Source organism: Rattus norvegicus, chromosome 19, assembly GCF_021556685.1.
Source record: "Rattus norvegicus strain SHRSP/BbbUtx chromosome 19, alternate assembly SHRSP_T2T, whole genome shotgun sequence".
NCBI lineage: Eukaryota > Metazoa > Chordata > Mammalia > Rodentia > Muridae > Rattus > Rattus norvegicus.
This window is the reverse complement of record NC_141552.1, coordinates 54,231,897-54,258,702: the sequence shown is the minus strand read 5'-3', so window position 1 is coordinate 54,258,702 and position 26,806 is coordinate 54,231,897. Positions and strand designations below refer to the sequence as shown.

Below are 26,806 nucleotides of genomic sequence, written 5' to 3'. Positions count from 1 at the left end.
CATTCTCTCAAACGGCTTTTGAGTAGTTTAACATCTTGACTAACATTTCGTGGACGCACACCAATCTTTTGCTAAAACTAATATTGAGATTGAAACTTCTGGTCTACCTTATTAACCCATGATATGAGAGACACTTAACCCCAGAGCTTTGATGGTATTTGTTGACAGTGAGTGGGCATGCATGGACCTCTCTGATAGTCACCGAGGAGTGTCCTGTACTCCAAGGATATCAGGATAATTTGACACACTTGGCACACTGCCTTTCTCATGTTTGTTTGTTTGTTTCCCAAGACAGGGTTTCTCTGTATAGCCCTGGCTGTCCTGGAACTCACTTTGTAGACCAGGCTGACCAGACTCAGAGACCCGCCTGCCTCTGCCTCCCAAGCAATGAGCTAGAAGGTGTGCGTCACTATGCCTGGCAGCTTAAAGGTTTATGTTGGCGAAGGAGATAGATAGGCATAGACTAAGAATGTCTATAGTATAATAACCATGGCAGCCAGAAGAGGGACAGGGGAAGAGAAGGAGAATCATTTTACATGTATGGGTGTTTTCCCTGCATGCGTGTCTATGTACTACTTACTTGCCTGGTAACACACAGTAGCCAGAAAAGGGTGTCAGATTCCCTGGAACCAGAATAATTATGGCAGTGCTGGGAATTGAACTGAATCCTGTTGAAGAACCATCAGCTCTCTTTAACATATCCCCAACATCTTTGATTAAATATAATGTGTAGCCCTTTGCTGGGTCTTGAACAAATATTTTAAAAGACATAAGATACTTGAAAATATTTAAGATCTGGGGACAAGAGGGCTATGTTTGCTTGCTTGGTTTGTTTGTTTTTCGAGACAGAGTTTCTCTGTGTAGCTTTGACTGTCCTGGAACTTACCCTATAGACCAGGCTGGTCTCAAACTTGGATGAAGATTCTCTTGCCTGTTTCCTAGGTGCATGTGCTATCACTGCCTGGCCTAGGTTTTTATTTTATATGATGGATTTCCCTTTTTATTGTTACTGTTGATGTGACAGTGATCTCAAATTTTAGAGAAATAGGCTGAAGTGTTTACTGAGATTTGCTTCAAATATCAGCAAAAGACACGGAGTTAAAACAAATTTGGTTATAGGTTCACAAAAGCTCTAGAGAGCAGACGTGGCCAGTACACTGTTCTCTCCTCTGTGTCTGTTGGAATGTTTTCATAGTAAATAAAAATAAAGTTGCTACACAGTGCTTACTTATGCATAGTTTGAAGTCCAGAATGACATAAAACTGGTAGATTTATTGACATAAAACTTGTCAATAATTACTGACAAGGTTGGTTAATTTGTGTGATTCTCAGAGAAATAAATCATGTTACCCTGGGGAGTAGGCGTTGAAATGAGTTTTGAAGCCTGTCATCCAAACACTTCTTCATTATAATTTACCCCTTTAATGGCCAGGATTCTTTCATGTCTGATGGAACATTTATACACAGAGAAAATGGTGGAAGACTGTGAACACCGTCTCTTAGAGCTACAGTATTTTATCTCTCGGGATTGGAAGTGAGTATTTTAAAACCAGTGGAAGGCACTGCCTCATTCTGTTCCCTTGTTTGGTCAATGTCAAAATAAGGGGTGTGTGTGTGGGGAAGAATTTAATAGTGTATATGTATGCACGATGTGCGTCAGTTTGCCTCGGTGAGCAGTTGGGATCAAAGGACAACTTTATGGAATCTGTTCTCTTCCCTCCACTCTTTTTTTTTTTTAAAGATTTATTTATTTATGTATATGACTACACTGTAGCTGTCTTCATGCACACCAGAAGAGGGCATCAGATCCCATTACAGATGGTTCTGAGCTACCATGTGGTTGCTGGGAATTGAACTCAGGACCTCTGGAAGGGCAGTCAGTGCTCCTAACTGCTGAGCCATCTCTCCAGCCCTTCCCTCCACTCTTAAATAGGGTCTAAGAATCAAACTGGGGTCAGCAGGCTTCATAATAGAACATAAAGTGCTTCATCCACCAAACCTTGTCAGCAGTTCTCATGAGGTTCTAAACCTAGTGCTTCATTCTGTATACACTCCTCCACCAAGCTGTGTCCCCACACCCCACTTTTATATTTTATGATAGATAACAAATTAAATTCTTTTCAAATTCTTGGATAGCTAGCTCTCTCCAACCCCCAGAAAACCTATTCTTACTGCTTCTAGAGCAGTGTCTAAAAGCAGAGTCAGCCCACTACCAGCCTGTACCAAGCATCCCTGCTCACCACCACTTTGGAAGTTGGACTCAAACAGTTTCTAATAACACAAATATCTATTGAGAAGAGTCCTGGTACCTGTACAGACCTCAAGAGCATCTTCAACTTTGACGCTAAAAGGATAACATTGCACATGTGACAGTTTGCTTGTCTTATCTTGATAGCAAAATAAAAAGAGAGGATGAATTGGAAACATGCTCTTACAGTCAGTCACTGTTTTATTAGCTGTGTCACCTCCTCTTCTGTACCCTGTTCTCTTTTCCACTCCAGTGCTGCTGACACTGGGTTCACTGCTGCCTCTACTTCCCATAAGCTGCTTCCTTCTAAACTAATTTAAGTTAGTATACTATGATCTTTACCTTTTTGATGATTAATTTACATTTTATTGACACATGTCAATGGAAAAAGGTTACTTGAGGTTCTGTGTGGTTCTATGGATTAGTCTGGAAGGCATTATGGCACATGAGTGCCTATGTGTATAATGTGGGCTGAGGCAGAATATTGCAAGTTCCAGCCAGCCCTTGACTACATAGCAAGACCCTATTTCAAACAAGCAAATAGGTCTGGAAAGAGATCAAAGGAAACTGGATGATTGCTTTTTTGAGCTTCCTCAAGCTATCTGGACTGAAATAACTTGAGTTTACTGTACTTTTTTCCCTGATCAAGACAGTGATTTCTCCTCTTCCCCTTACTCCATTCTGTGACCAAAAATAGGCTTCATAATCTCATAAATTAATTAATATCAGCATCTCTCCTTCCATTAAATAGCTCCCCCTACAGTTCACAATAAGACGTGAACAGAACCAGGCGTTCCTTAGTCTGGTTTAGAGAAAACAAACAGGCTTAATACATTCCTGTCCTCGGATGATTCAGAATTAAATTTTCAGGTTAATTAAAGAAACCACTGCTTTATCTTCCCTAGGAAGATGGAGAAATTGGTTTTGTTGTTGAGAGTCTTCTGAGCAGGAGACTTGTCCCTGTTGTTCCCTGATCTTGTTGAAGCTTTAAGATATTTATTTATTATGTATACATCATACAGCTTTCCGCTGCATGTATGCCTGCAAGCCAGAAGAGGGTATCCGATCTCAATACAGATGGTTGTGAGTCACCATGTGGTTGCTGGGAATTGAACTCAGGACCCCTGGAAGAACAGTCAGTGCTCTTAACCACTGAGCCATCTCTCCAGCCCCTGTATTCTATACATTGCCTATTGCATCATTGTGATCAGCATTCAGAGTGAGGTGTGCTTGCTGGTTCCTGTAACCTCAGTTTGGGAAGTGGAGGCAGGAGGACCAAGAAGCTCATCCTCAGGTGCACAGCGGCTTCAGAGCCAGCCCGACTTCCTTAGGACTTGGTCGGAAGCAGGTGGGGAGCCAGCAAAACCCTTAGAGTGTGTGAGAAGGAAAATATGGAAAGTAGTGCTTCTCTCTTAACCTTCTAGGTTGGACCCTGTTTTATACCGGAAATGCCAGGGAGATGCTTCCCGTCTTTGCCACACCCATGGTTGGAATGAGACCAGTGAACTTATGCCTCCCGGAGCTGTGTTTTCTTGCCTGTATAGACATGCCTACCGCACAGAAGAGCAAGGACGGAGGGTATGCCGCCACCCTTGGTTCTTCCCACTGTCACTTGTTTCCTATCTGCTGTTCTGGTTTCTGTCATCGCAAGGAAGCCTTGCAGGTGTGTGTGGTAGGATTGCAGGATGCTCTACTACTAGAAATGCAGTCCTTCAGTGAGTACCCCTGCTGGTCCGGTTGTCCCACCAGCCAGCTTCTCTCCTGTGTGTTGACTTGTTTTTGTTCTAAACAAAGGATATGGGGAAACAGTCCCAGGTTTTCTCTTTAAATTTTCAAAATCCAAATTACAAATGGACAATTAAATTCTGCTGTTCTAACTTTATTTAGGTTTAAAGATCCATTAGAAGCTTTTATCTGGCATACAAATGGTTCTTTAGGCTTCTACACTTTGGGCAGCAAAACACAAATGCTTTATATTAATGAGACTTTTCTGGCAATGCACTCGTTGGGAGTAGAAGCTTCCATATAAGCTTCTTGGATCTCCCTGCCCCAGTTGCTACCCTTTAAGGTATTTGTGTGAGCTTCTTGTCTTCTGGTGCCACCTACAATGCTGCTATATCTCATTTTGAGACCTTATTGAATGTTATTTCTGCATATGTTACAGATGGTAGCCATGTTTTTACTTTATATACTTGGTGCAGATATCCTCTGAGCCTAGTCTCAGTGTCTAGGACTCAGACCTAGGAGGTAAAATTAGAAAATATCATAATATAATAGCTAGGAGCCTGACCCTAATTTTTATTCTCTCTCTCCCTCTCTTTCTCTCCCTCTCTCTATGGGGTGTGTGTGTGTGTGTGTGTGTGTGTGTGTGTGTGTGTTGTGTGTATGTGTTTCTCGAGACTGTGTGTTGTAACTGATGCTCTGTCGTCTCCTGCATGCAGCATGTATGTGTAAATCTTGCCTGAGTCAGATCTAATATTTTATCCATACTCATCGAGAAGCAAGGTTGCTTAAACAAAACCCTACTTTGAATAGATCCAGTTCACTTGTTTTCAGGATACTTTAGGACACCTTTGTTTTAATGGTTTACTGAAAATGCTGCCTTGGAACAAACTTCTTGTAGAGTTGAATTTCTAGCAGCTTCCTAAAGCATTTAATTCTTTTCCTTGAAGATACCATTTTGTATAGATTTCAAGGGGTAAACTACAGGCCTCGTTTAGTTTGCTCTGATAGGGGCTTCATGTATTTATTTCTGTTACTTTTAAAGTCTTACTCATTCTTTCTCTATAGCTCTCACGAGAATGCCGAGCTGAAGTCCAGAGGATCCTACACCAGCGTGCCATGGATGTTAAGCTGGATCCTGCCCTCCAGGACAAGTGCCTGATAGATCTAGGAAAGTGGTGCAGTGAGAAGACAGAGACTGGTCAGGTCGGTGCCTGCTTCCTCTTCCTTTTCCTAAAGTCCCCATGACGTCCAGCTCAGTGTTTGCTGGTGGGATTTGTTATCTCTTCAGTCTTCTTTCTAGAAGAAACCCACCAGAGTCTTTTATTTTTATATCTGAGTAACACATTTTTCATATGTTTTAATGTTATGGTTTCTGTATCTTTAGAGTTGATTATTTTCCCTCTTTGTTTAAAGTTTAGAGTAAAAGAGTCTAAGAAGATGACTCAGAGGTTAATTAAGAGCACTTGTTGTTCTTGAAAAGAACCCAAGTTCAGTTCCCAGCACCCACACACCGGCTCACAGCTATCTGTAACTCCAGTTCCAGGGGATCTGATTCCTTTCTTCTGACTTTTGTAGGCCCAGGCATACATACACATGTTGCACATACATAACATTCAGGAAATTTTTTTTTTTTTTTTTGGAGCTGGGGACCAAACCCAGGGCCTAGCGCTTGCTAGACAAGCGCTCTACCAGAAAAATACTTTTATATTTAAACTAAAATTAAAAATTTTTTTAAACAAAAGAAACCTTAGAGCCAAAATATGTCCTGCTCTGACAAAAATATAAGATTTTGTGGTAGGCATTGTTTATGTTAGACATTCCTTCCTTAGCATATTTCCGTTTTCTTTCCTCACTGTGACTCACTTTTAATTCATTCTTTTCTATTTTTTAATTTATTTTCTAACATTTATAGATTACATTAAACCCGTTAGTGATAGCAAGGTACCACATATTCGTGTGTATCTGATATATACCAGTAGATGATGTACTTATCCTAAAACAGCCTATGAAGTACATGGAAATGGAGTTATTTTTCTACTTGATTGATCAAATTGAGACTCAGAGAAGAAAACTTCCTTACTAAAAACTCAAGACGCATTCTAACTAAGAATTCATTTCATTATAACCTCTCCACAAAGAGTAAACCAGAAAAGAGTAGCCTCAATACTTATGTGCCTTCTGTGATGGTCTCTAAGACTGTGTGTCTAGTTTGGGGAAAGTGTTATTGGAAGTTATGAGCAAGACAGTATGTCTTTATCATATCAGGGAAGATCCTATTATTAGAATAAGGACTGAACTTAGGTCTCCAGGCTTCATTTATACCATGACAGACCACTTCTGGAATTTTCCATATATAAGTCACATATAGACAGACATGGTAGCACATGAGTGAGATTAGTAAATCTCAGAGCACTGGGGAAGTGCAAGCAGGATGATCAGTCCAAAAATAGCTTTGGCAGCCAGGCATGGTTCACACCTTTAATCCCAGCACTCAGGAGGAGAGGCAGGTAGATCTCTTGAGTTTGAGGCCAGCCTGCTCTATATTAGACAGTTAGATTTTGTTTCAAAAAACAAAAACAGGAAAAGATAGTCTTTGACTACATAGAGAACTTGGAGTCAGCTGGGCTTTGTGAAATTTTGTTTCAAACAACAGGGACTAGACAGCCCAATTGGTAAAGGGCTTATTGTACAAACATAGGTTTGATACTCGGACCTCAAATGAAAGCAGGGTAAAGTGGCTCTTACTTACAATACTTGGGAAGGAGAACAAGCAGGTCCCTGGAGCGCACTGTGAAACCAGCCTAACCATTTCGGCAATCTCCACATCCCAGTGAGAGGCCTAGTTTCACAAACAGGTCGAACAGTTACTAAGGAATGACCCCCAAGGTTGACCTCTAGTCTCCATATGTATGCGCGCGCGCGCACACACACACACACGCACACACACACACACGCACACACACACACCTATACATGTATGTTATACCTATACATGTATGTTATGCCTACACATGAATATAGTGGGGGAAGTACCCACGGCTCTACCCTTTCCTGACTGAAGATTATAGTCAATAAATGACCATGAAGAAATTTTTTCTTATTCATTTATTTCTTAACTTATTTATTGAGATATGGTCTCATTAAGTAGTACTGACTGGCCTGGAACTTGCTCCATAGACCAGGCTGGCCTCATACACTTTCTACTTCTGCTCACCTGAGTGCTGAGATTAACGTGTGCGTCACTACATCCTGCTGTGAGATTTTATTCAGTAATGCTAAAGTATCTTGGTAATCTGGCTCCAAGAAATACCACAAAAAGACCTGAGCTGGAGATGGGCTTTCTATAAGGTTTCTTGAGGGTAGAGCTTTCTAAGATGGCCCGGGATTGGTACAATTTTGTGGCCTGATTTTGGGCTGTGTCTTAGAGGGTGGGGCCTGGTGGTTGCCTGTCCTCGGGAGCTGCGTCTGGCCACTCAAGGGCCTTGCAAGTAGTATAGGGCATGCTTCTATAAATAAGCTGTACATGTGCCTCTGTAAACAACCCTAATTACTGGGTCACATACAGAGATAGCATGAAATTGTCACATTGCAGTTGAACATTTTAAAGAAACACCTTAATTACTTACCAAGGGTATTGGCTGCTGGATATCATTTTCATCCCTTGTATACACGTGGCACATAGACACATATGCAGGCAAAACATTCTTACACATAAAGTAATTTTTTAAAAAATAGCCTGCTAACGTTTATAGACTGAAGTTTGTAGTTTGAATTGTTCCCATTGGGCTCGTAAATTTGGCCTTTTGAATTTGCATAATTTATTGTACCACTTGGCTCTCAACCACTGGGTTACACCAAGCAACATGTTATACCTTAGTTTTGGTCAAGTGAAGCCTTTGTGTTTGGTTTAGTGAGAGAGTTTCAAAGGGAAGTTGAGTACAAGGGAAGCAGAGATTGAGTCCCACTCTCCCTGTTCACTTACGTGACTGAAGGGCTTGCCTTTTATGTTCAGGAGCTTGAGTGCCTTCAGGACCATCTGGATGACTTAGCTGTGGAATGCAGAGACATAGTGGGCAACCTCACGGAGTTAGAGTCTGAGGTAAGTAGTGAGCAGCCCCCTAGAGGAGAGGGGCTGCCAGCTTACTTAGCACTTTTGTTTCCATAATCTTGAGAGAATAGATGGTCTTGTCAGTCAAAAGTCCCAATCAGTCTTTCCCTACTTACTTTAGAAAGGAGTACATTGTAGCCAGTGGCACACACATTTAATCCCAGCACTGGGGAGGCAGAGGCAGGTGGATCTCTGTGAATTTGAGGCCAGCCTGGTCTACAGAGCTAGTTCTAGGACAGCCAGAATTGAGACAATCTTTGTCTCAAAAAAACAAAACAAAACAGAAGAATAAAACAAACAAAAGGAAGGAGGAGGAAGAAGAGGAGGAGAAGTAGTAGTAGTACATGGTGCTGTGTCCTGACCCGACCCTTCTGTCCTGCGACAGGAGCTCTGTAACTGTCTGTACGCTTAGCTCTTTGGTTTTTTTCTTCAAATTTATTATTTATTAGAGTTTTTCTCATTTGAGAAAAGATGGCTCCTGGACTTCAGGTCTCAATCACATTTAAAAGCAATCTAAGCGGCCATAGTCTGAAGCTCTTTTAGTACTATTAGTTCTAGTTCTAATAAATAAAGTCTTAATAAAGCTTAATAAAGTCTTGAGATTTCCAGTTGTACATGAAAGATTGAACACGTTTATCCCTGTTATAACCTGAAACCTACTAAAATATAAAACATGAGATTAAAAAAGCCCACAAAGAGACTGGAGAGATGGCTCAGTGGTTAAGAGCACTGGATGCTCTTCCAGAGGTCCTGAGTTCAATTCCCAGCAACCACATGGTGGCTCACAACCATCTATAATGGGATCTGATGCCCTCTTCTGGTGTCTGAAGACAGTGACAGTGACAGTGTACTCACATACATGAAATAAATAAATCTTTAAAAAGAAAAAGCCCACTAAGTATAGAAATAGATCATAAAAACTCCAGAGAACTTGCGTGCTGTAATGTTACTGCCAAGTATTTCATCTTCCTATTCTTAATTCTGCCTCTTCATTTGTTCAAGTTGATGAAGGATCTGCCTGCCAGGCCCTTTAATGCCAGCACTCAGGCAAAGGCAATAGCTCTCCGAGTTCTAACTGCAGCTATATGGTTAGGACAGAGACACGCACACCGACACCTATAGCCTCCTCCTCCATCCCTGGCCTTTGCGTAGCAGAGTAATCAATCAATCTGTCTTATCTTCTACAGGACATACAAATAGAAGCTTTGCTGATGAGAGCCTGTGAGCCTATAATTCACAACTTTTGCCACGTAAGTAATGTCTGTAGGAACAAGGGTTGCTAAGAGAACCAAATTCAATGGGACTCTGGGCCCCAAGAGTGTGGGCTCATCTCTGTCTTCAGCACACATTACTGTTGAACGATAGCCAGTAAGTAAGATTTAGAACTGTAAGCAGGATTGGGGAGAGGCCAACGTCCAGGACCCTGTCTGATCGTAGCGCTTAGTTCCAGCACTTGGTAGCACTCTGCAGAGGAGGGTGTGTGGCTAGCAGCAGTGAATGAGATGACTTTATAAGAAAAGATACAAGAGGGAAACTCCAGGGAGTGACTGAGATGCTTCTCAGCAATATTAGCAGTGGCAGTAACTAGAACTGTGTCCGCTACACCTTGGTGCTGAGGGACTCCCTACTTTGTTTCTTACTCATCCTTTCCTAGATTATAGGAGGGAAGTACACTTGGTGACCTTTAAGAGCTGACAGATAGGGATCATCCCTGGAGCTGCTGCTGGTATTATACAAGGGAATGGCGATGGCTCTCCGGCAGGTGTTCTCGCTTCAGGAACTTTATTCTGCTGCATTGCCATCTTCCCTGATTTCCCCGGCTTGTGTTTGAAGGATTTATGACATGTCTCTATTTTGAAGACTTCAAGGGTCGCCTGTATTAACATTTTCATGGGTGGTACTATAGATTGTATTGTTAATTGTAACAAATAAAGTGTAAGTGTGTCCTGTCTTCCCCAGGATGTGGCAGACAACCAGATTGACTCTGGGGACCTAATGGAGTGTCTGATCCAGAACAAGCACCAGAAGGACATGAATGAGAAGTGCGCCATTGGCGTCACTCACTTCCAGCTGGTCAGTGCCCTGTGTCTCGGCTGCTGTGGTGACTCCTAGATAGCTGTCTCCTGCTTTACAGCTCTGCTCTTCCCATTGCTTCCCAGGAAACAGGACTTTTCTCAACAGCTTAGCATGAGATGAAGTGAGACCTCATCCTAGGGCACATTCCTTACAGAAGGGTAGAGACAAGAGGACCAGCAGCTCCTACCCCGGCTCTAATGCTCACATTAAGCAGTGCAATATCACTGGGTCTGTAGTGCTGTGTAGTGGGTGTACATCAATACTCTGGGCCCTGGACCTCTTCTGCTCCTGCTGTATTCACGCTCTCTCTCTCTTTTTCTTTATTTCTTTCTCCCACTATGTATTGGGAATTAAACACAGGGCCTCACCTTACAAACAGTTTTCCACTGCACTAAATTCCTACAGAGCATATTTGCCTTTTTTCATTTTAAATCATTCAACTCAGATTTACATTTGAATAATATGTTTGGACTACACTCTTGGTAATAAGAAGCAGCTACGGAAGTTGGGCATAGCAAGCACTTTATTCAGAGAGGATGCTTTGTCAGTCGGCTGAGGTTATTAACGGTTTCTCAGAGCCAATAGCCCATCTGCTTGCACTTCGTTCTGTAAATGGATTCTCCTCCCCTGCTGGAGTCTAGACTCCAGTAAAAGATGCCGGAGCAGGTATAGTATACACCATAGCTGCACGAGCAGGGCTGCTTCAAGGAAGAAAAACAAAACCAGAGCAGGGGTTGTGGAATGAAGTGACTGCATGAGGACATACTAAGATAGAACCCTGAGGGAACAGAGCATAAATTATTTGTGCCAGAGGAACACTTTCGACATTGTGAGCTCAGATGTATGATTTAAGTACAGAAAGACCAATGGGATGTCACAGGGAAAGTCATGAGATCTCAGCAGACTGTGAAAGGTCTAATGACCAGGCTGTCCTCAAACTTGCTATATAGCCAAGGACGACCTGGAGCCTCTAATTTTCCTGTGCTTTGTCTCCCAAGTGCTGGTGTCAAGGGCATGTACCTCATTTGTTATGTAGTGCCAGTTGTATGCATGCTAGACAATCGCATTCTCACACTGTGATTGTTGCTTGGCTGAAATGTCACTCATTGTTCTTAATCATAACTTGCCACAGAACTGGTTTTCTTTCTCATCTCTCAGGTCCAAATGAAGGATTTTCGATTCTCTTACAAGTTCAAAATGGCCTGCAAGGAGGATGTGTTAAAACTTTGCCCCAACATAAAAAAGAAGTATGTATCTCTTAATTGATTTGTTCTGCTTCCCAAGCTTCCCTCGGCTACTGCATGAGTGTGAAGGGTGAGGCCTCCCGTGCCTCTCTTAGGTAGTCTAACCACACTGGCATTGTCCACCAGACCATGGCCACAGCTGCCTAGAGCCACACTTGTTCATGGCCATAGGTATTCTTCAAAGAAAAGCTCCTGGAGTGTGGGAATGCTCTTGATTTCTCTTCCTAGGTTCATTCCGCCTGTCTGAGGTGTAGGAAACTGCTGAAACCGCTTTTTCCCAGCATCACCCCAGTGTTTCATCTCTGAAGAGAAGCAGTACAAGCCTCACTCAAGTATTGAGTTTTAGGGAAGAAGCAGACCTTGACTCTGGAACTAGGTCTTAATGAGGAAACTGATAAGCTTTGACAGCACAGCTGCCCAAATCTTACACCCTGTGGGGTGGGGGGTGGGGGAACCATATTGCTAGGACGTATTTTCTTTCTTGTGGTTAGGTTCCCATTTTGGACAGTTTTTTTACCCCTATAACTTTAATGACTGCTTCACAGTGTGTGAATGTTGAGAGCACCATTCTTACTATGGTCACTTTGTCCTTAATAAACAAGTATTGAACTGTCCTATCACATATGCTCTGTGTGGCCTCTGCTCCAGTCAGAACTATAATCATCATTCGGGCTACTGCCGAGTTCTGACGGTGTAGTGGGCCATGTTCTAAAGCCACAGTGCGTGCACCAACCAACTGTATAAACCTTTCCCTGTACTTGCATACCTATGACAAGGTTTAACTTACAAATTAGCCACAGTTGGAAAATAATAGGTACTAATTATATGGGTGGTTGGGGTGGCACACGCCTCTAATCTCAGAACTCAGGAGATGGAATAAGAAGACTGTGAGGTCCAGGCCATTCTGGGATACATTGTGAAACCCTGATTGTTACTGTTTCTAAGAAAAAATTAAAACAATATACTCTTTGTAGTTATGTAAATTCAGAGCTGGGAGGTAGTGGCACTCACCTTTAATCCCAGCACTCAGGCAGAAGAGGTAGGGGGATCTTTGGGCTCAAGGCCAGCCTGGTCTACATAGTGTATTCCAGGATAGCCAAGACTATACAGAGTAACCCTGTCTCAAAAAAAGTTACATGAATGTAGATATCATCTATAGCTATATCCATAACAATCTAAGCATAACTTTTTTCCCCTTTCAAATTTAGAACTTCATCTTTTCAATTAAAGGACGTGATTGGGTTATTTGCCATATGCAGGTAGTCTGGTCTTTTTGAGCCATTGTTAATAAGGGAGACAGATGAATTATTTAAAACAACAACATCAAGACTTATAAGAACGACATTTAAAAACACAGCTATATGTTTGTGAATGAACTCTGGGTAAAGAGTATGGCCTGCTCCTGTTTGAGCCTAGTGCATGGCCATTCACCCCACTGCAGGCAGTCTAACGTCTGCCTTCTCCCTCCATGGCAGGGTGGATGTGGTGATCTGCCTGAGCACCACCGTGCGCAACGACACTCTGCAGGAGGCCAAGGAGCACCGGGTGTCTCTCAAGTGCCGCAAGCAGCTCCGTGTGGAGGAGCTGGAGATGGTAATGGCTCTGGAAACCACAGCACTAGTGCTCAGTCAGCTGCGGAGGACAGGAGGAGGGGATAGATTCTGCTGCCGATGTGAAGCAGAAGACATGGAGTAACAGTTGGGAATCTTTCCGTATGACATTAGTTTCTTTACTGTTTTGAGTTTGGCTTTAAGTGATGGAACATTTTTTACCACAAAACACTGGAAGCCAAACTAGGACAGACTCAAAAGTTTGGTCACTGCAGTCACTGAATCAGTACTGTCCTCAAAGATGGCAGGTCTTCCCGGTGCACTCAGCTGTCTTTGGCCTCACGTTCATCCTAAGGCTGGTCCTGTGGCTGAAGGGTGGCTGAAGGGTGGCTTCTAGAAGCAATGGGACTATCTACCTCACTTTTCATCTCCAGCAAGAAAAGAGGAAAAGGGAAATCTCCCTTTGCCTCGAAATAAAACCCTCTCCCTTAAATGTACGTGTCAGCTTGGGAGCTGTGGCTGCTGCATAGGTGGCCAAATGAAACAGCTGAGGGGGAGAGGAGGGTGAGGGGACAACTTCAGCTGCTGTTGTGAAGCATGAGACAGTCGCAAATGAAGTTTTACCATATGACATTCAGTGTCATCTTCATGCTGCCGTCACCTTCAGAGGCCATTACTCAACAAATAAGTCTATAAACATTTGACATCTCCAGCTTAAAATCCTCTCATTTCTCTCTCCCACGCGGGCTCCTCCTGCAGACAGAGGACATCCGTTTGGAACCAGATCTGTATGAAGCCTGCAAGAGTGACATCAAGAACTACTGTTCTACAGTGCAATATGGAAATGCTCAGGTAATATCTTTAATTACAGATCTCAAGACAGGCCACCCTTGCAGCAGCCTGTTCCTCACAGTTTCACTGCCATTGTCCCCTTGGGCTGTCCCAGGGTGCTTTGCCCAGTTTCTCCCCTGCTACTCCTCTGCTTGCACTCTGCCTTGTCTGCCTAGGAAGCTCGTGCTGTTCCCTCAGGTGTTTCTTCTATACAGTCTCCTCAGTAACTCCACATCCATATCCACCCAGGGTTCTGAAGCACAGTCCTTTTTTACCCCTATGAATGCTGGTTAGCCTTCTCCCTGCTCCTTTCTTCCCTTTTGTAATTAGAGCATATTAGTTGTTCAAGATAAAGTGTTTACTGACAGACACTTTTATATGTGCACATGATATACCCTGATCATATTGACTTTTTTGTTCAGCTCTCTCACTGCCTTCCCATGATGTGTATGTTCTTTTCTGATAGCGTCTCACAAACAGAAATTTTGTGTGTTTGATTTTTAGGACAAGGTATCGTGCTACCCCAGCTAGCCTCAAACTCCCTAGGTAGCTTAGGGTGAGTGGTCTTCAGCTACTAGTCCACCTGACTTAAACCACCTTGCCCAGCACTGCAGGGAAATCCTTACAAGACATCAAGAAAAATCCCCCATGAGCCTTTTCAAATAACATAGAAGCAAGTCCCAGAATCACCAGGATTGAAATTCATGTTTTCGTGATGTTTTTACAAGTGTCTGCTTATTCAGTATCAGGCCAAGCTAGGGCCTCTGAGCCTCAGATGCTTCTCTCCCTGCCTTTTGTGTGTGGTTGCAGCACACAGTCTGAGTTCTCTGTTTCTCTTTCTTCCTCGTACTTAGTCTTTTTGTTACGTTTGAGTTTGAGTTTCCATTCGATGATCTGTAACTTCGGTGAACACGAAACCAGACAGGATCTTGTTCTTTAACATGGTGGGCACTTGTCAGAACAGATTCTTCTTCTGGGTGCCATTCTTACAGATACAGCTCTGCTTTTCCTTTTTGCTGGAATTCTTGTGGACAGGTGGGGGCACCCAGGTCTGTTCCTAGTGACTTTTTTTATTTTTGTCTGAATGGTTTCTGGTCTTGGTTACTTCGTGTTGCATTTGAGGTAATGGCTCAGCTTACCCAGGCAGTTGCTCAGGATTACCCAGGTTAATAATTATTCTTCAATTTTCTCCCCCTCCCTCTCTCCCTTCTCCCCTCCCTCCCTCCTTCCCTCCCCCTCTCTATCTGGATTTTGTTTTTTGAGACAGAGATTCTCTGTGTAACCCAGGCTGTCATGGTACTCAATGTTTAGACCAGGTTGGCCCTGGACTTACAGAGATCCATTCCTTTGTCTCTGCCTCCCAGGGGCTGGGATTAAAGACCTGTGCCACTGCCACCAGACAATTCTCTCATTCTTTAAATAGCACCATTGGGCTTTTTCAGTTCTTAAATCTCTCCTTGCTTCTTTTTATCCTAGATTCTTGTTCACCATTTTCTTCTATATTGCTTCTAGGACATTACGTGTATTTTTGTACTTTTCTTTGAGTGTTCTATTACCTTTTCTTCTCAGGTTTGAGTTCTTGGCTTACATATCATTTCTTAATCTGTATGCTTTAACTAGTGCTGGTTTCTGGTTGTGCCTAGAGTACTTCAGAGAAGTTCATGACTCCGTGCTGCAGCCATGGCTTGGTACTGCTTCCTATCTACTTCTTTGGTTACGCATCTTTATATCTAAGCATGTGTATAGCAAGGAAACTAACCTTAAAATCCATCCTGGAACACTCTTTATAGTGCCCCCCCCACCTTTGCTGACACAGCTCTTCATAGTTTGTCTCGAAGATGGTATTTGCCATGGAGGATTGGGTACAATTCATATTTAGCATCTAATACTATTCTTACAAAATATATGTTGAGTTTAATCAAATTTCTGGACTTTCTACCTGCTCTCTAGTCAGAGTAGTCAAATGTGTGCTCCACAAGGAATCCTTTCAAGAAGTGGCTCAGGAAAGAAGAAATCAGAAAGCCTAAATGGGTTCCCTTTTAGATTTCAGTACAGCCTGCTAATCACCCTGAATTTTTGTCATTTGGTTCACTGTTGGCCCTAAGGTTATATAAATCCATGAGTATATGAGTCCTTAATGAGAAAGTCCTTACTCCTATTGCCTGGAATTAGAAACAAAAGGTCCTGGGTTACAAAAACTATGTAATGTCATGCACTGAACTGAGCATTTCGGTCAGAATAGATGATTTTCAATCCCTGATACGCTTCCTAACTCAATCATAACTTTTTTGTTTAAGAATAATTTACTCATTTTATGTATTTGAGTACACTGTAGCTGTCTTCAGGCACACCACAGAAGGCATCCGATCCCATTAGAGATGGTTGTGAGCCACCATGTGGTTGCTGGATTTGAACTTAGGAGGTCTGGGAGAGCCAGTCCTCTTGAACACTTAGCCATTTCTCCTGCCCCTCAACCATAACTCTTACATTACACATAACTGTTAGTTACTAGATGAACTGTGTGACTTTCTGATATATTTCCTAACTCAGCCACAACTCTTCTGTTACAGATTATTGAATGTCTAAAAGAAAACAAGAAGCAACTGAGTACCCGTTGTCACCAGAGAGTATTTAAGCTGCAGGAGACAGAGATGATGGACCCAGAACTAGACTATACACTCATGAGAGTCTGCAAGCAGATGATTAAGGTAAAGAACCAGGGACGACCTAAGACAATAAGAGCATGACCTGTTTCCTTGTGTCCTGTTACACACAGCCAACATGGTGCTGCCCTCCGCTGTGGTCTGCAGTCCAATAGCATTGTCTTCAGCTGCCAACTGCATTCCCGAGCCCCAGCATCTCTGAGGGTGGAACAGCCAGAGTGTACATTAACCTCTAAGCAACGTGGATGCTGCTCCTGTTGGAAAAATCACAGAGCTGAGCTAACTAGCTTTGCTTTGAACAAAATACAGTTAAATAGGTTGCCAAGATAGGCGGGCGAGAAAGCCACAATCCAGTGTTTTCTTCAGATCATAACCCTCATTCTCAAGATGTTGCTTTCTGTTCAAGAATTTTACATTTTATTTTATGCGCATGTATGAATGGATACCATATATGTGCCTAGGTCCCACTGAGACCAGAGAGGGCATTGGGTTTCCTAGAAGTAAAGTCACAGGTGGTTGTAAGCTGCCACGTGGGGGCTGTGAGCGGAACCCAGAGCTTCTGTAAGAACAGCAGATGCCCTTACCCATGAGCCATCTCCAACTTGCAAAATGTGTAGGTAATCTATATAGTCGATTTCTTCAAATAATTCTCCAGTGAATGTTTATTGGTTTGGATTTTTAAAGACAGGGCTTCTCTGTGTGGCCCTGGATGTCCTGGAACTTTTTCTGTAAACCAGTTGGCTTCAAACGCACAGAGATTTGCCAGCCTCTGCCTCTTGAGCACTGGGATTAAAGGCGTGTGCCACCACCACATGGCTTCCAGTGATTTTTTTTTTTAAAGATTTATTTATATATTATATATAGGTATACTGTAGTTGTCTTCAGATACACCAGAAGAAGGCATCAAATTTCATTACAGATCAGATTTCATTACAGATGGTTGTGAGCCACCATGTGGTTGCTGGGAATAAACTCAAGACCTCTGGAAGAGCAGTCAGTGCTCTTAACCACTGAGCCATCTCTCCAGCCCCCTAGTGAATTTTCTTAATGTGCCTATATATATATATATATATAAAGAAATTAAACTTAAGGAAGTGCAAAGAAACTTTAATAAAATTCCTCACTTCCTTAAAATACCTGATTCTGTCAATAACTGTCAGTGGGGATTTGATGTTTATTTATTTGTGTGTGTGCGAATGTACATGCCAAAGAAAGAGAAAGGGAGGGAGGAAAAAGATGACCACTAGAACAAACAAGGGAGACGTCGTGGTGAAGGAAGGGTCCTAACCAGATTTGAATTGTGTGACCAGACATGTAGATTGACAGATAAAGGTGGAGTTCATTACCAGCCCCACACTGAGCTCTGATTGAAGGATAGCAGTGAGCACACAGGGCTAAGCTCCCAGTGAGTGGATTACAGTCCCAGCACTTAAGGTAAACCACATGTGTCCTTACCCCAAGTCCCTGTTCACATTGGTTTAGTATCGCTAAGTACTGCCACTGTGGTTGGGAGGTATGGCTTGAGGGCAGGATGGCTGTTATACTCACCCAGTAAGTGCACCTGTGACATGGGTCACACTGTAACATAGCCATGTTAATCAAACCCATGCAGAATTTACAGTCTATACGGTTGATGTCCAGTGTTGGCAGAGACAAATGTGAAAAATGCAGGAGGTAAAAATAAAGAGGGGCCCTAGGCTGGGCACTTACTGATGATGCTTAGCTCTCCCTGCTTAGCTAAGCGATGGCCTTTGATTTGTGCTTTTATGAACTCTGGTAACTGTAAAAGCAAGAACAGGTAGACTAGTTGCTAGTTTGAGATAGCCGTTTTTATAAAATTCTGTTTTCTTTGCAGCGGTTCTGTCCAGAAGCAGATTCTAAAACTATGTTACAGTGTTTGAAACAAAACAAGAACAGTGAATTGATGGACCCCAAGTGCAAACAGATGATCACCAAGCGTCAGATCACCCAGAACACAGGTACCACCCTGCCTCAGCCTTCCTGCTTCTGCTGAGTGCACCCCAAGTAGAACTGCTGGACATGTTACCTGAGCCATGTACTCTCTCCTGTTGTGGGCTTTCCAGAAAGGGACTGAAGATCTGGACAGCTGACTTAAAAAACAGAAAAGAAATCAGCATCAGAATCCCTAGGAAAGGAAATTCTAGAGATTTACGTACACTAGAATTTTAAACTTCAGAGGGAAAATTTCAGCTCTTACCTGGGAAACCTTGTAGTTTAGTGGACAAAAAAAAATTGGATATTTCTTTCATGATGCTTTCAAAATTACCTATTATGGACAAGGTTTCTGCTGTCCAAATGATTATGTTGGTTTTTAAATATTGGACCACAAACCCCTGCAGAGCTGCTGCAAAGGTGAAGGTTCCTGAGAACTAGTGGAGTGCCCTTAAGCTCAGTCATGTTGCCGATTAGCAGTGTCGGTGAGAATAGGTGTGGTAGCACACACATTTAATCCCAGCACGAGCAAAGCTGAGGCAGGAGGATTGTGAAATTCATGTCTCAAAAAAAACTGCGACTTGCAGGCCTGCTGCCATGCCTTCCCCACTCTGAAGGGATATATTCCTAGAACTGCAGAAAGTCCGTCCGTCCGTCCTTCCTTCCTTCCTTCCTTCCTTCCTTCCTTCCTTCCTTCCTTCCTACCTACCTACCTACCTACCTACCTACCTACCTAAACAACAGCAGTCGTCGCATGATATCTCACTGCTAACTAACTCACCCAATTGGCATTATATTCATAACGTTCAACACAATATGTCTCCATGCCCCTTACCCACATTCCTCTGTTGTTTTTGTTTTTGTTTTTGAGACAAGGTTTCTCTGTAACTCTGGCTGTCTTGGAACTCACACTAGACCAGACTAGCTCAGACATGGCAGAGATCCTCTGCCTCCTGAGTGCTGGGATTAATGGCTTACACCACCACTGTCTTATTTGCCAATATGCACCCCAGCAAATTGCACTCCAACTAATATGCTCCCTTTGAAAGATGAATTTCCAAAAATTTGTGAAAATTTGTAAGTGAATCATTTCATCATACACTGACTTACTTTTCCTCTAGATTACCGTTTAAACCCCGTGCTAAGGAAGGCCTGTAAAGCTGACATTCCTAAATTCTGTCATGGCATCCTGACCAAGGCCAAGGATGATTCAGAGCTAGAAGGCCAAGTTATCTCATGCCTCAAGCTGAGATACGCTGACCAGGTACGCCGACCAGGCTCTATAGAGCTGTATTGATGAGCATTTTCTCCATGGACATCACTAGCATTCTCCTGTTGTCCTGTTTATGTCTTCCCCAAGCTGGGCTGTGAAGGTCAGATAAACTTCTGGGGCTCTCAAGTGCGCTGATTTGGTCTCCCTTTGTCATCTCTAGCGCCTGTCTTCAGACTGTGAGGATCAGATCCGTATCATCATCCAAGAGTCTGCGCTAGATTACCGCCTAGACCCTCAGCTCCAGCTGCACTGCTCAGACGAGGTAGGCTTTGGGTGCAAAGGAGAGTTTCCCCAAAGAGGTGACAGAAGAAAGCTCTATACTGCACTTTCTTCCCAACATGGGGTTACTTAAAGGCCTGTCTTGTAGGGAAGACTTCCAGGTTCTGCATAACACTGAACCAGACTTGGTTTGTTACACGACAGTACTGCCTCCCTGCTCTACTATCGAATAAACATATGCTTTTATAATTACATGCATTGTGGTCCTCCCTAATTATTCTAGATAGCCATCCAGAACCTCTTAAGACTTGGCAGAAAAATGAGAGTGCTCTCCTAATGTCTCTAAGTACCTGTCCTTGGAAATAATTGGTCTACCAAGCTAGAAAAGGCCATCTGAGGAGCCTTGTTTAGATTGCTCTTAAAGCTATCTAAAGAAAGTTGTTTACTCTCTTCTCTGAAGATCAGGTTTGGGAAGTCTATGAGTTCATGCCATGTGCAACACATGTCAAGTTAACCTTCCTTCTGTGGAATCACAGAGTAGCCTTCTTTGTGATAAGTCCTAGAACAATGTGATTTCTTTTCAGAATCGCCAGTGAACTTTGAAACCAGAAGAGAGCTTAAGTGTCTGGCATCAAGACGGTGTGGAGAGGGCACAGTCCACTAGGAAGCTGTTATGCTGAGCCTTGGGCACATGGGAGAATCAGAAATGTTAGCTTTAGAAGCCCGGGTTTCCAAAGACAGTGGCGTTGTTTCAGCTGTCCCTAAGGAGCAGGCCCAGTCAGAGTCAGCAACAGGCACCATGAATTCAGGGCTGGCTGGGCAGAGTTGGTCTTCTCTGGAAGCCAGTTATTTCTCAGCAGGATAGCCCTGTTTTCTCTTTCCTGAATAGATTGCTAATTTATGTGCTGAAGAAGCAGCAGCCCAGGAACAGACAGGCCAAGTGGAAGAGTGCCTAAAGGTCAACCTGCTCAAGATCAGGACAGAGCTGTGTAAAAAGGTAGCCACACCCTCACCGTGCCTATCTCCTATCTCCTTTTCTCTATTTTCCTCTTGATCCTATTGCATTATTTATTGAAGGAGAGACAGAATAATGGTCAAGAAGCATATTATGGTTTGGAAAGAGGTAACAGCATAGAATGCTGGGTAGGAAGGCTTATATTTTGTATTTTGAATACCTTTTTGGTTTTTTTGAGACAAGGGTCTCTCTGTGTATCCCTGGCTGTCTTGGAACACACTCTTTAGAGCAGGCTGGCCTCAAACTCACAGAGATCCACCAGCCTCAGCCTCCCAAGTGCTTATGCCACCACAGCCAGCTTGAATTTCGTTTTCAACCAGCTCCTACCTTTCTTCAAAATGTGGACTCAAACGCATTCAGCACGGCCTTTGTAAAATAGACTCTTATTTGATTGAGTGCGTGCGTGCGTGCGTGCGTGCGTGCGTGCGTGCGTGCGTGCGTGCGTGCGTGTGTGTGATCTGCATGTGCATTTGTGCATATAAGTCCCTGGTGCCCAAGGAAGCCAGAGGTACTGAATATTGTAGGTGCTAGGAACCAAATTCAGGTCCTCGGAAGAGCAGCAAGTGCCATGTCCCTAGCCTCTTGATTGAAAATAGAGCTCAGAAGTCAGCCTTACAGCTGTGTGTTAAGATTCTCAGTCCTTATTGTTCAGTTTTCCTACAGTAAAAGAACAACTATTAAATCAATAAAATTCTAACGTATACATACTTTAAAATAATGTGGCATGCCAGAGTGCCAGGGACCCTATCTGATCATCCGTCATGGACGCACTGTCCTAGCTTCCTCAGAGGTAGTTAACAGATTAAATTAGGTGCCAGAAGTCTGTATTCTGTGCAGATTTAGCAATGTTACCGCCCACCTTCCCAGACTAGTTTCTTGGTCACCTTCACTCTTTGGCTTGTTTGTTTGCATGTTCTGTAGAGTGTTACAAACACAGATTGGATACATTTCTTCTACAAAGCTCCCCACAATGAACTTCCCTTTCAGGAAGTGTTGAACATGTTGAAGGAAAGCAAAGCAGACATCTTTGTGGATCCAGTTCTTCACACAGCGTGTGCCTTGGACATTAAACACCACTGTGCAGCCATCACCCCCGGCCGTGGGCGTCGTGAGTAATGTTTGTTCAGTCTGTCCCTGTCTGAACTGTCTTGGGTGGGACAAAAACTACCTGTGAGTTACCAGGTGCAGCTATTCTGTTCTGTGTCTCTTATCCCAGCCACATACAGCATCTCTACGTGTCAGCTTGATGGTAAAGCTAGGCCTTGATGGCCATGAGTTTGGGAACAGTTGTACAGGTATGAATTGACCAGAGCCAGAGATTTCATGAAAAAATACATTTGTGCTATTTATTAGAGAATCAATAATTCAGGTATAGCTAGGCATAGTGGTGCACACCTTTAATCCCAGCACTTAGAGGCAGAGAGAGGCAGATCTCTTTGAGTTCAAGGCCAGCCTGGTCTGTAGAGAGAGTTCCTGGAAAGCCAGAGCTGCATAGAGAGACTTGTCTTCTTAAACAGTTCAGTCACCATCAGTATCCTCTTTCCCTCCCCACACTGAGCATCCCAGGGGCCCTCGAAGGCACCATGGCAGCTGCTGGGCGTCTGGACCCCAGGTGACAGACAACTTGTTTCTGAGCCAGGGACACCCAACAAAAATAGGAGGTGATAAGAGATCTTGAGCAGCTGACGCTGGAAACCACACTCCTCGCCAGTGGGATCTTGATTAAGGTTCTTGGAAGGAATTTGATCAGTTGGTCCCAGAGAGCTGAGTTCTCAGGTGCTTGAGAATCTTCTGGCAGATTTGGCAGCCATCACTTCCGTGCAGTCGCAAGCCTCTGCCGTTTGCTTCCACAGAGATGTCCTGCCTGATGGAGGCCTTGGAAGACAAGCGCGTGAGGTTGCAGCCCGAGTGCAAAAAGCGCCTGAATGACCGAATCGAGATGTGGAGTTATGCAGCCAAGGTAAGGACCAAGAGAGCTCCTGATGTGGCAGCCTCTTTTGCCAGTTTTTATCTCTGTGGCATATGTGACTGGTGTTATCCTGGCTAGAAATCGAGCAAAAGGTATATTTCAAAAATCAGGTCAGGTGTGATGGTGTACAGGCTGTATAGAGAATCCCTGTCTCAAAGGAAAAAAATTATTGTTTCTAAATCTGGACTGTTTATGAACCCTGAAATACCATCGCCCTCACAGAAAACTAAGTCTACAAAACACTGTCTCAGTTTCCCAGACCCCAGTACTGACAAGTCATCGTTCCTCATAACTGTCAGCCATCCCTTCACTCCTCAAGGAGTGAAGTCGCGTGTGAAGCCCCAGGTTAGGTGGGACAGCAGACACTAAGTCGTCCTCCTCCCCTTTGAGCTGCTCAGGTTGAGGCTGAGTGACTCAGAGTCGCTCACTGCTTGTTGTGGGCCAGCAAATCTCACTAATCGCCCCCTTCCTACGCCGCTCTTACATATCTACCAGGAACGTAGGAGCCACTCAGGTTTCCCTTGACCACGCTTCCGGGACCATACCCAAAAGAGCAGTTTTATGTGCACTTAGGAAACCTTTGGTCCTGACTCTGTCATCTGAGGCACCACACTGATCCATTGGCGGATGCAGTAGGAATTAAGGATGAAAAGAGTTAAACCATCAATGTCCAAGACTGCTGTGTGCTAAAGTGTAGTCTGTCATTTTAAGCGATGATTATACATTGTTTTTGATGTGGAAATACTTACAACGTAGTGCTTAATAAGTAAAGTCAAAATAAGAAACTTGATGGAGAACAGCCAGTGCTGTGGTGCCCGCCTGTAACCCCAGTGCTTGGTGCCTGAAGCACGTGCATCACAAGTCTGAGGCCAGCATGCAGGACCTTCATCTAAAAAGAAACACATCAAAACGGCACTTTTTATCCACAAAAGAAAAGGAAGAAAAGAAAAACATAAAATGTGGTCTCGGCTTTTCAGGCTCATGCAAGCAGCATCAGGAGCTGCTGGTGGCGCACTGACCGCTCCTGAGGATGACCTTGGTCCCCTCCTCTGGCTCAGTTTGGGCAGGAAACCTATAGCGTATGGCCCAAGAACAGTGTTGTAGCTGTGTTGGTTTCCTTCCCTGGCTCCCTGTGAACTAAAAGATAGGAATTAGGATATACATGATGGCTGAGGGACAAACCTGAAGAGCAGAGGCCAATCCCGGGAGCCTAGTCAGAGACAGAAGGAGTAAACCAACTCCAGAGTGGTCCCCTGGCCCCCACATGTGCGCCCACATCTTAACATCTTACACATACAAGCACACGCACAGAACAAGAATAGCAGTAATAACTAAAGTTTTTTAAAAAGGCCAGGTGCTATGCTGAGTGTCATTAATCCCAGCACTTGGGAGTCAGAAGCAGTAGAGCTCTGAGTTAAAGACCAGCCTGGGCTGCATAGTGAATTCCAGGCAGCCAGCCAGAACATAAAGAGACTCCATCGCAAAAAAGCCAAAAAGTTTTTTTATATTAAAAAGGTTTCTAATTTAAAGGAAAAAAGATAATTGAGCTAGGAATCCAAGGGACAAGTTAGACCTAGCCCTGCCTCCCATCCCTTATCCTCAGAGGGTCATACTACTGTCCCCTTCCAGGTGGCCCCAGCGGACGGCTTCTCTGATCTTGCCATGCAAGTGATGACATCCCCATCAAAGAATTACATCCTGTCTGTGATCAGCGGGAGCATCTGCATATTGTTCCTGATTGGCCTGATGTGTGGACGGATCACTAAGAGGGTGACACGAGAGCTGAAGGACAGGTAGAGCTGCCTGACCACCAGAGGAGCCTCCTGCCAGGCCCGCCCGCCTGTACAGCCGTCCTGTGTAGTGTACCCTCTCACTTCGCCCTTCTAACGGTGGCACCAGCACCCACAGTAGAGCAGCATCAGGTGCCCACTGCATCTTCCCATCCAGACTTGGCCATGTCCTCGGTGTCCTCCTCCTCCCAGCTGCCCTTGCAGCGGCGGCAGCTGGCTGCTTTGGTGGTAGCTTTTGTTGGCGAAGGTTTACCTGCCTGTAGACAATTCTGTCACACCAACAGAACTGCTGGTACTTCAGAACCGACTCACCTGACCTGCAACTCAAATTTTTTTTTTAAAAACAGAAAACAAAACAAAAGACAAAAAAAATTTTAAAAAGGAAAAAGTGTATATAGTAGAACATCTCCTTCAGTCTTGACTCGAGCAGTAGGATTCTTTCTTTCACGTAAATGCAGCAGGTGTCAGCAGAACTTGGAGGAGACGCGCATATCCGGTGCCTGATCATGAAATGTCTATTTCCTCTCCTAGAAGCAACTTGGGGCCACAGCAAGTAGTGGGGACGGACACTAAGCAGCCGCTCTAGGGCCTGTTGGCTTCTACTGCATTGTGATGCCTTCTGCCCTCTACCCCAGACAAGCCACTGCTCCCCACAATCCCCTGACAACAGGCATTTCTGTGATCGCCCCAGTGCAGACATGAGCCTTCTTCCTGGGTCTGGCAATGGACTAGGGAGGGAGCAAAGTCTGAAGCAGCCCGAGTGCACAGCCAGCAGGGTCCCAGCCACCATCTTCCTCCAGGATGGACGGAGCTGCCTCGTCTTTATGAACCCTGCCAAGTGTGGGGCTGCCCTGGGGGTTCTGTACATCGGCAAGAAGTAGTTACAGTGCTAGGGTGTGGGGCTTCTGAGGTGAGGGTGAGGGTGGCAGGGCAGGAAGGGACAGGTGTGGGACTCACTTCACTTAGCTTCCTGAGCAACAGTACAGGCAGGAAGTGATGGCTTCTGAAGATTTGGCGTGGTCTCGGGTGTGTGACTGGCATTGAAGCCTGACTTTCTATCCGTGCCAGGCAGACTTCCCTGACAAGCTCCTTTGTGCCTCTAAATGAAGGGATGTGGAAAGGGGTTGCATTAAAAGATGGAGGATTTTCTTCGTTCTTTTTTTTTCCCCTTTCTGTTCATTTGCTGCGTGTACCCACTCTAATAGGCACTGGATAAATGTTCTATTTTGGTGACTTGACAACCTTCCATAATCTGAGAGAGCAGTGTCCCAGCCATCTTCCCTCACTCCTCCAGTGTGAAGATGGTGACAGTGCTGGGGCCTAAGAGCGAGGAGCCCAGGCACTGCAGTTCCCCTTCGGCGAGTTTGGGCCATGGTGTCACAGTGGCTGTACAGAGGGTGGCATGTACAGTAGGAGATATATTTATATAATATATATTTTATTAACCTGTTAGATGTCCACAGAGTATTATAAATCATGTGCCTAAAACTGTCCACACAGACCCAGGCCCTCTGCGGTGCCCTCCCTGCTCCTGCCTTCCATGTGCACCAGAGCCATGCGCGTCTTCCTGAGGTGTTCGCTGCAGGCTGTGTCAGTTGCTCCAAGTTACTCTGTCTGACCTGACTACATTCATAGGAATACTGTGGTTTTCTTCTCTGCTGCCTTTTCTGGTGGCAGTGAGTTCCAGGGCTAGCAGTTTGTCCCCTGCTTGGGTAATGGAAGTCACCATGGGGAACTGCTTGCTAAGCTACCTGGCCCCTAAGTCCTGCTTTAGAGTCTTCCTGGTTCTCAGCAGTTGTCCTGGGATGCTCGAGGCTGGTGAGACTGAAAACCCCTGCTCTACAAGCAGCATCCTCCACTGCTAACTGGCTGAGCCAATCCAAAGGTCCCTCCCTCTCCCAGTGTCTGTGTCACATGATGTTTACCATTGGACTGGGGTAGAATCATAGCTCTGATCCCTGTAGCTTCCCTTCTGATATGTGCTTCTGCCGTGTCTTAGCACTTCTGTTTCTGCACTGACAGGAATCCACGCTGCCAGCAATAGATGTAGAGGTTTGGTGGGTTTGGTGAGTTTGGTTCTTAAAATATTTACCATTAGAAATGGTCAGAACAGGGGCTGGGGATTTAGCTCAGTGGTAGAAC

The 26,806-nt window shown here is 44.2% G+C and overlaps 1 protein-coding gene across 1 annotated transcript in view; it reads left to right on the top strand.

Moving 5' to 3' along the window:
* Glg1 (golgi glycoprotein 1) overlaps positions 1 to 26,433 on the top strand; it is a 96,344-nt gene extending 69,911 nt beyond the window's left edge. Inside the window, 17 exon segments of the mRNA NM_017211.2 lie at positions 1,433 to 1,534; positions 3,673 to 3,826; positions 5,039 to 5,176; positions 7,986 to 8,072; positions 9,269 to 9,331; positions 10,041 to 10,154; positions 11,316 to 11,404; positions 12,877 to 12,994; positions 13,711 to 13,803; positions 16,353 to 16,490; positions 18,301 to 18,424; positions 19,520 to 19,662; positions 19,832 to 19,933; positions 20,780 to 20,887; positions 21,893 to 22,013; positions 22,759 to 22,865; positions 24,504 to 26,433. Of these exon segments, the coding sequence (NP_058907.1) occupies positions 1,433 to 1,534; positions 3,673 to 3,826; positions 5,039 to 5,176; positions 7,986 to 8,072; positions 9,269 to 9,331; positions 10,041 to 10,154; positions 11,316 to 11,404; positions 12,877 to 12,994; positions 13,711 to 13,803; positions 16,353 to 16,490; positions 18,301 to 18,424; positions 19,520 to 19,662; positions 19,832 to 19,933; positions 20,780 to 20,887; positions 21,893 to 22,013; positions 22,759 to 22,865; positions 24,504 to 24,671 (1,969 nt within the window). The 3' untranslated portion in view covers positions 24,672 to 26,433.
* The last annotated feature ends 373 nt before the right edge of the window (positions 26,434 to 26,806 follow it).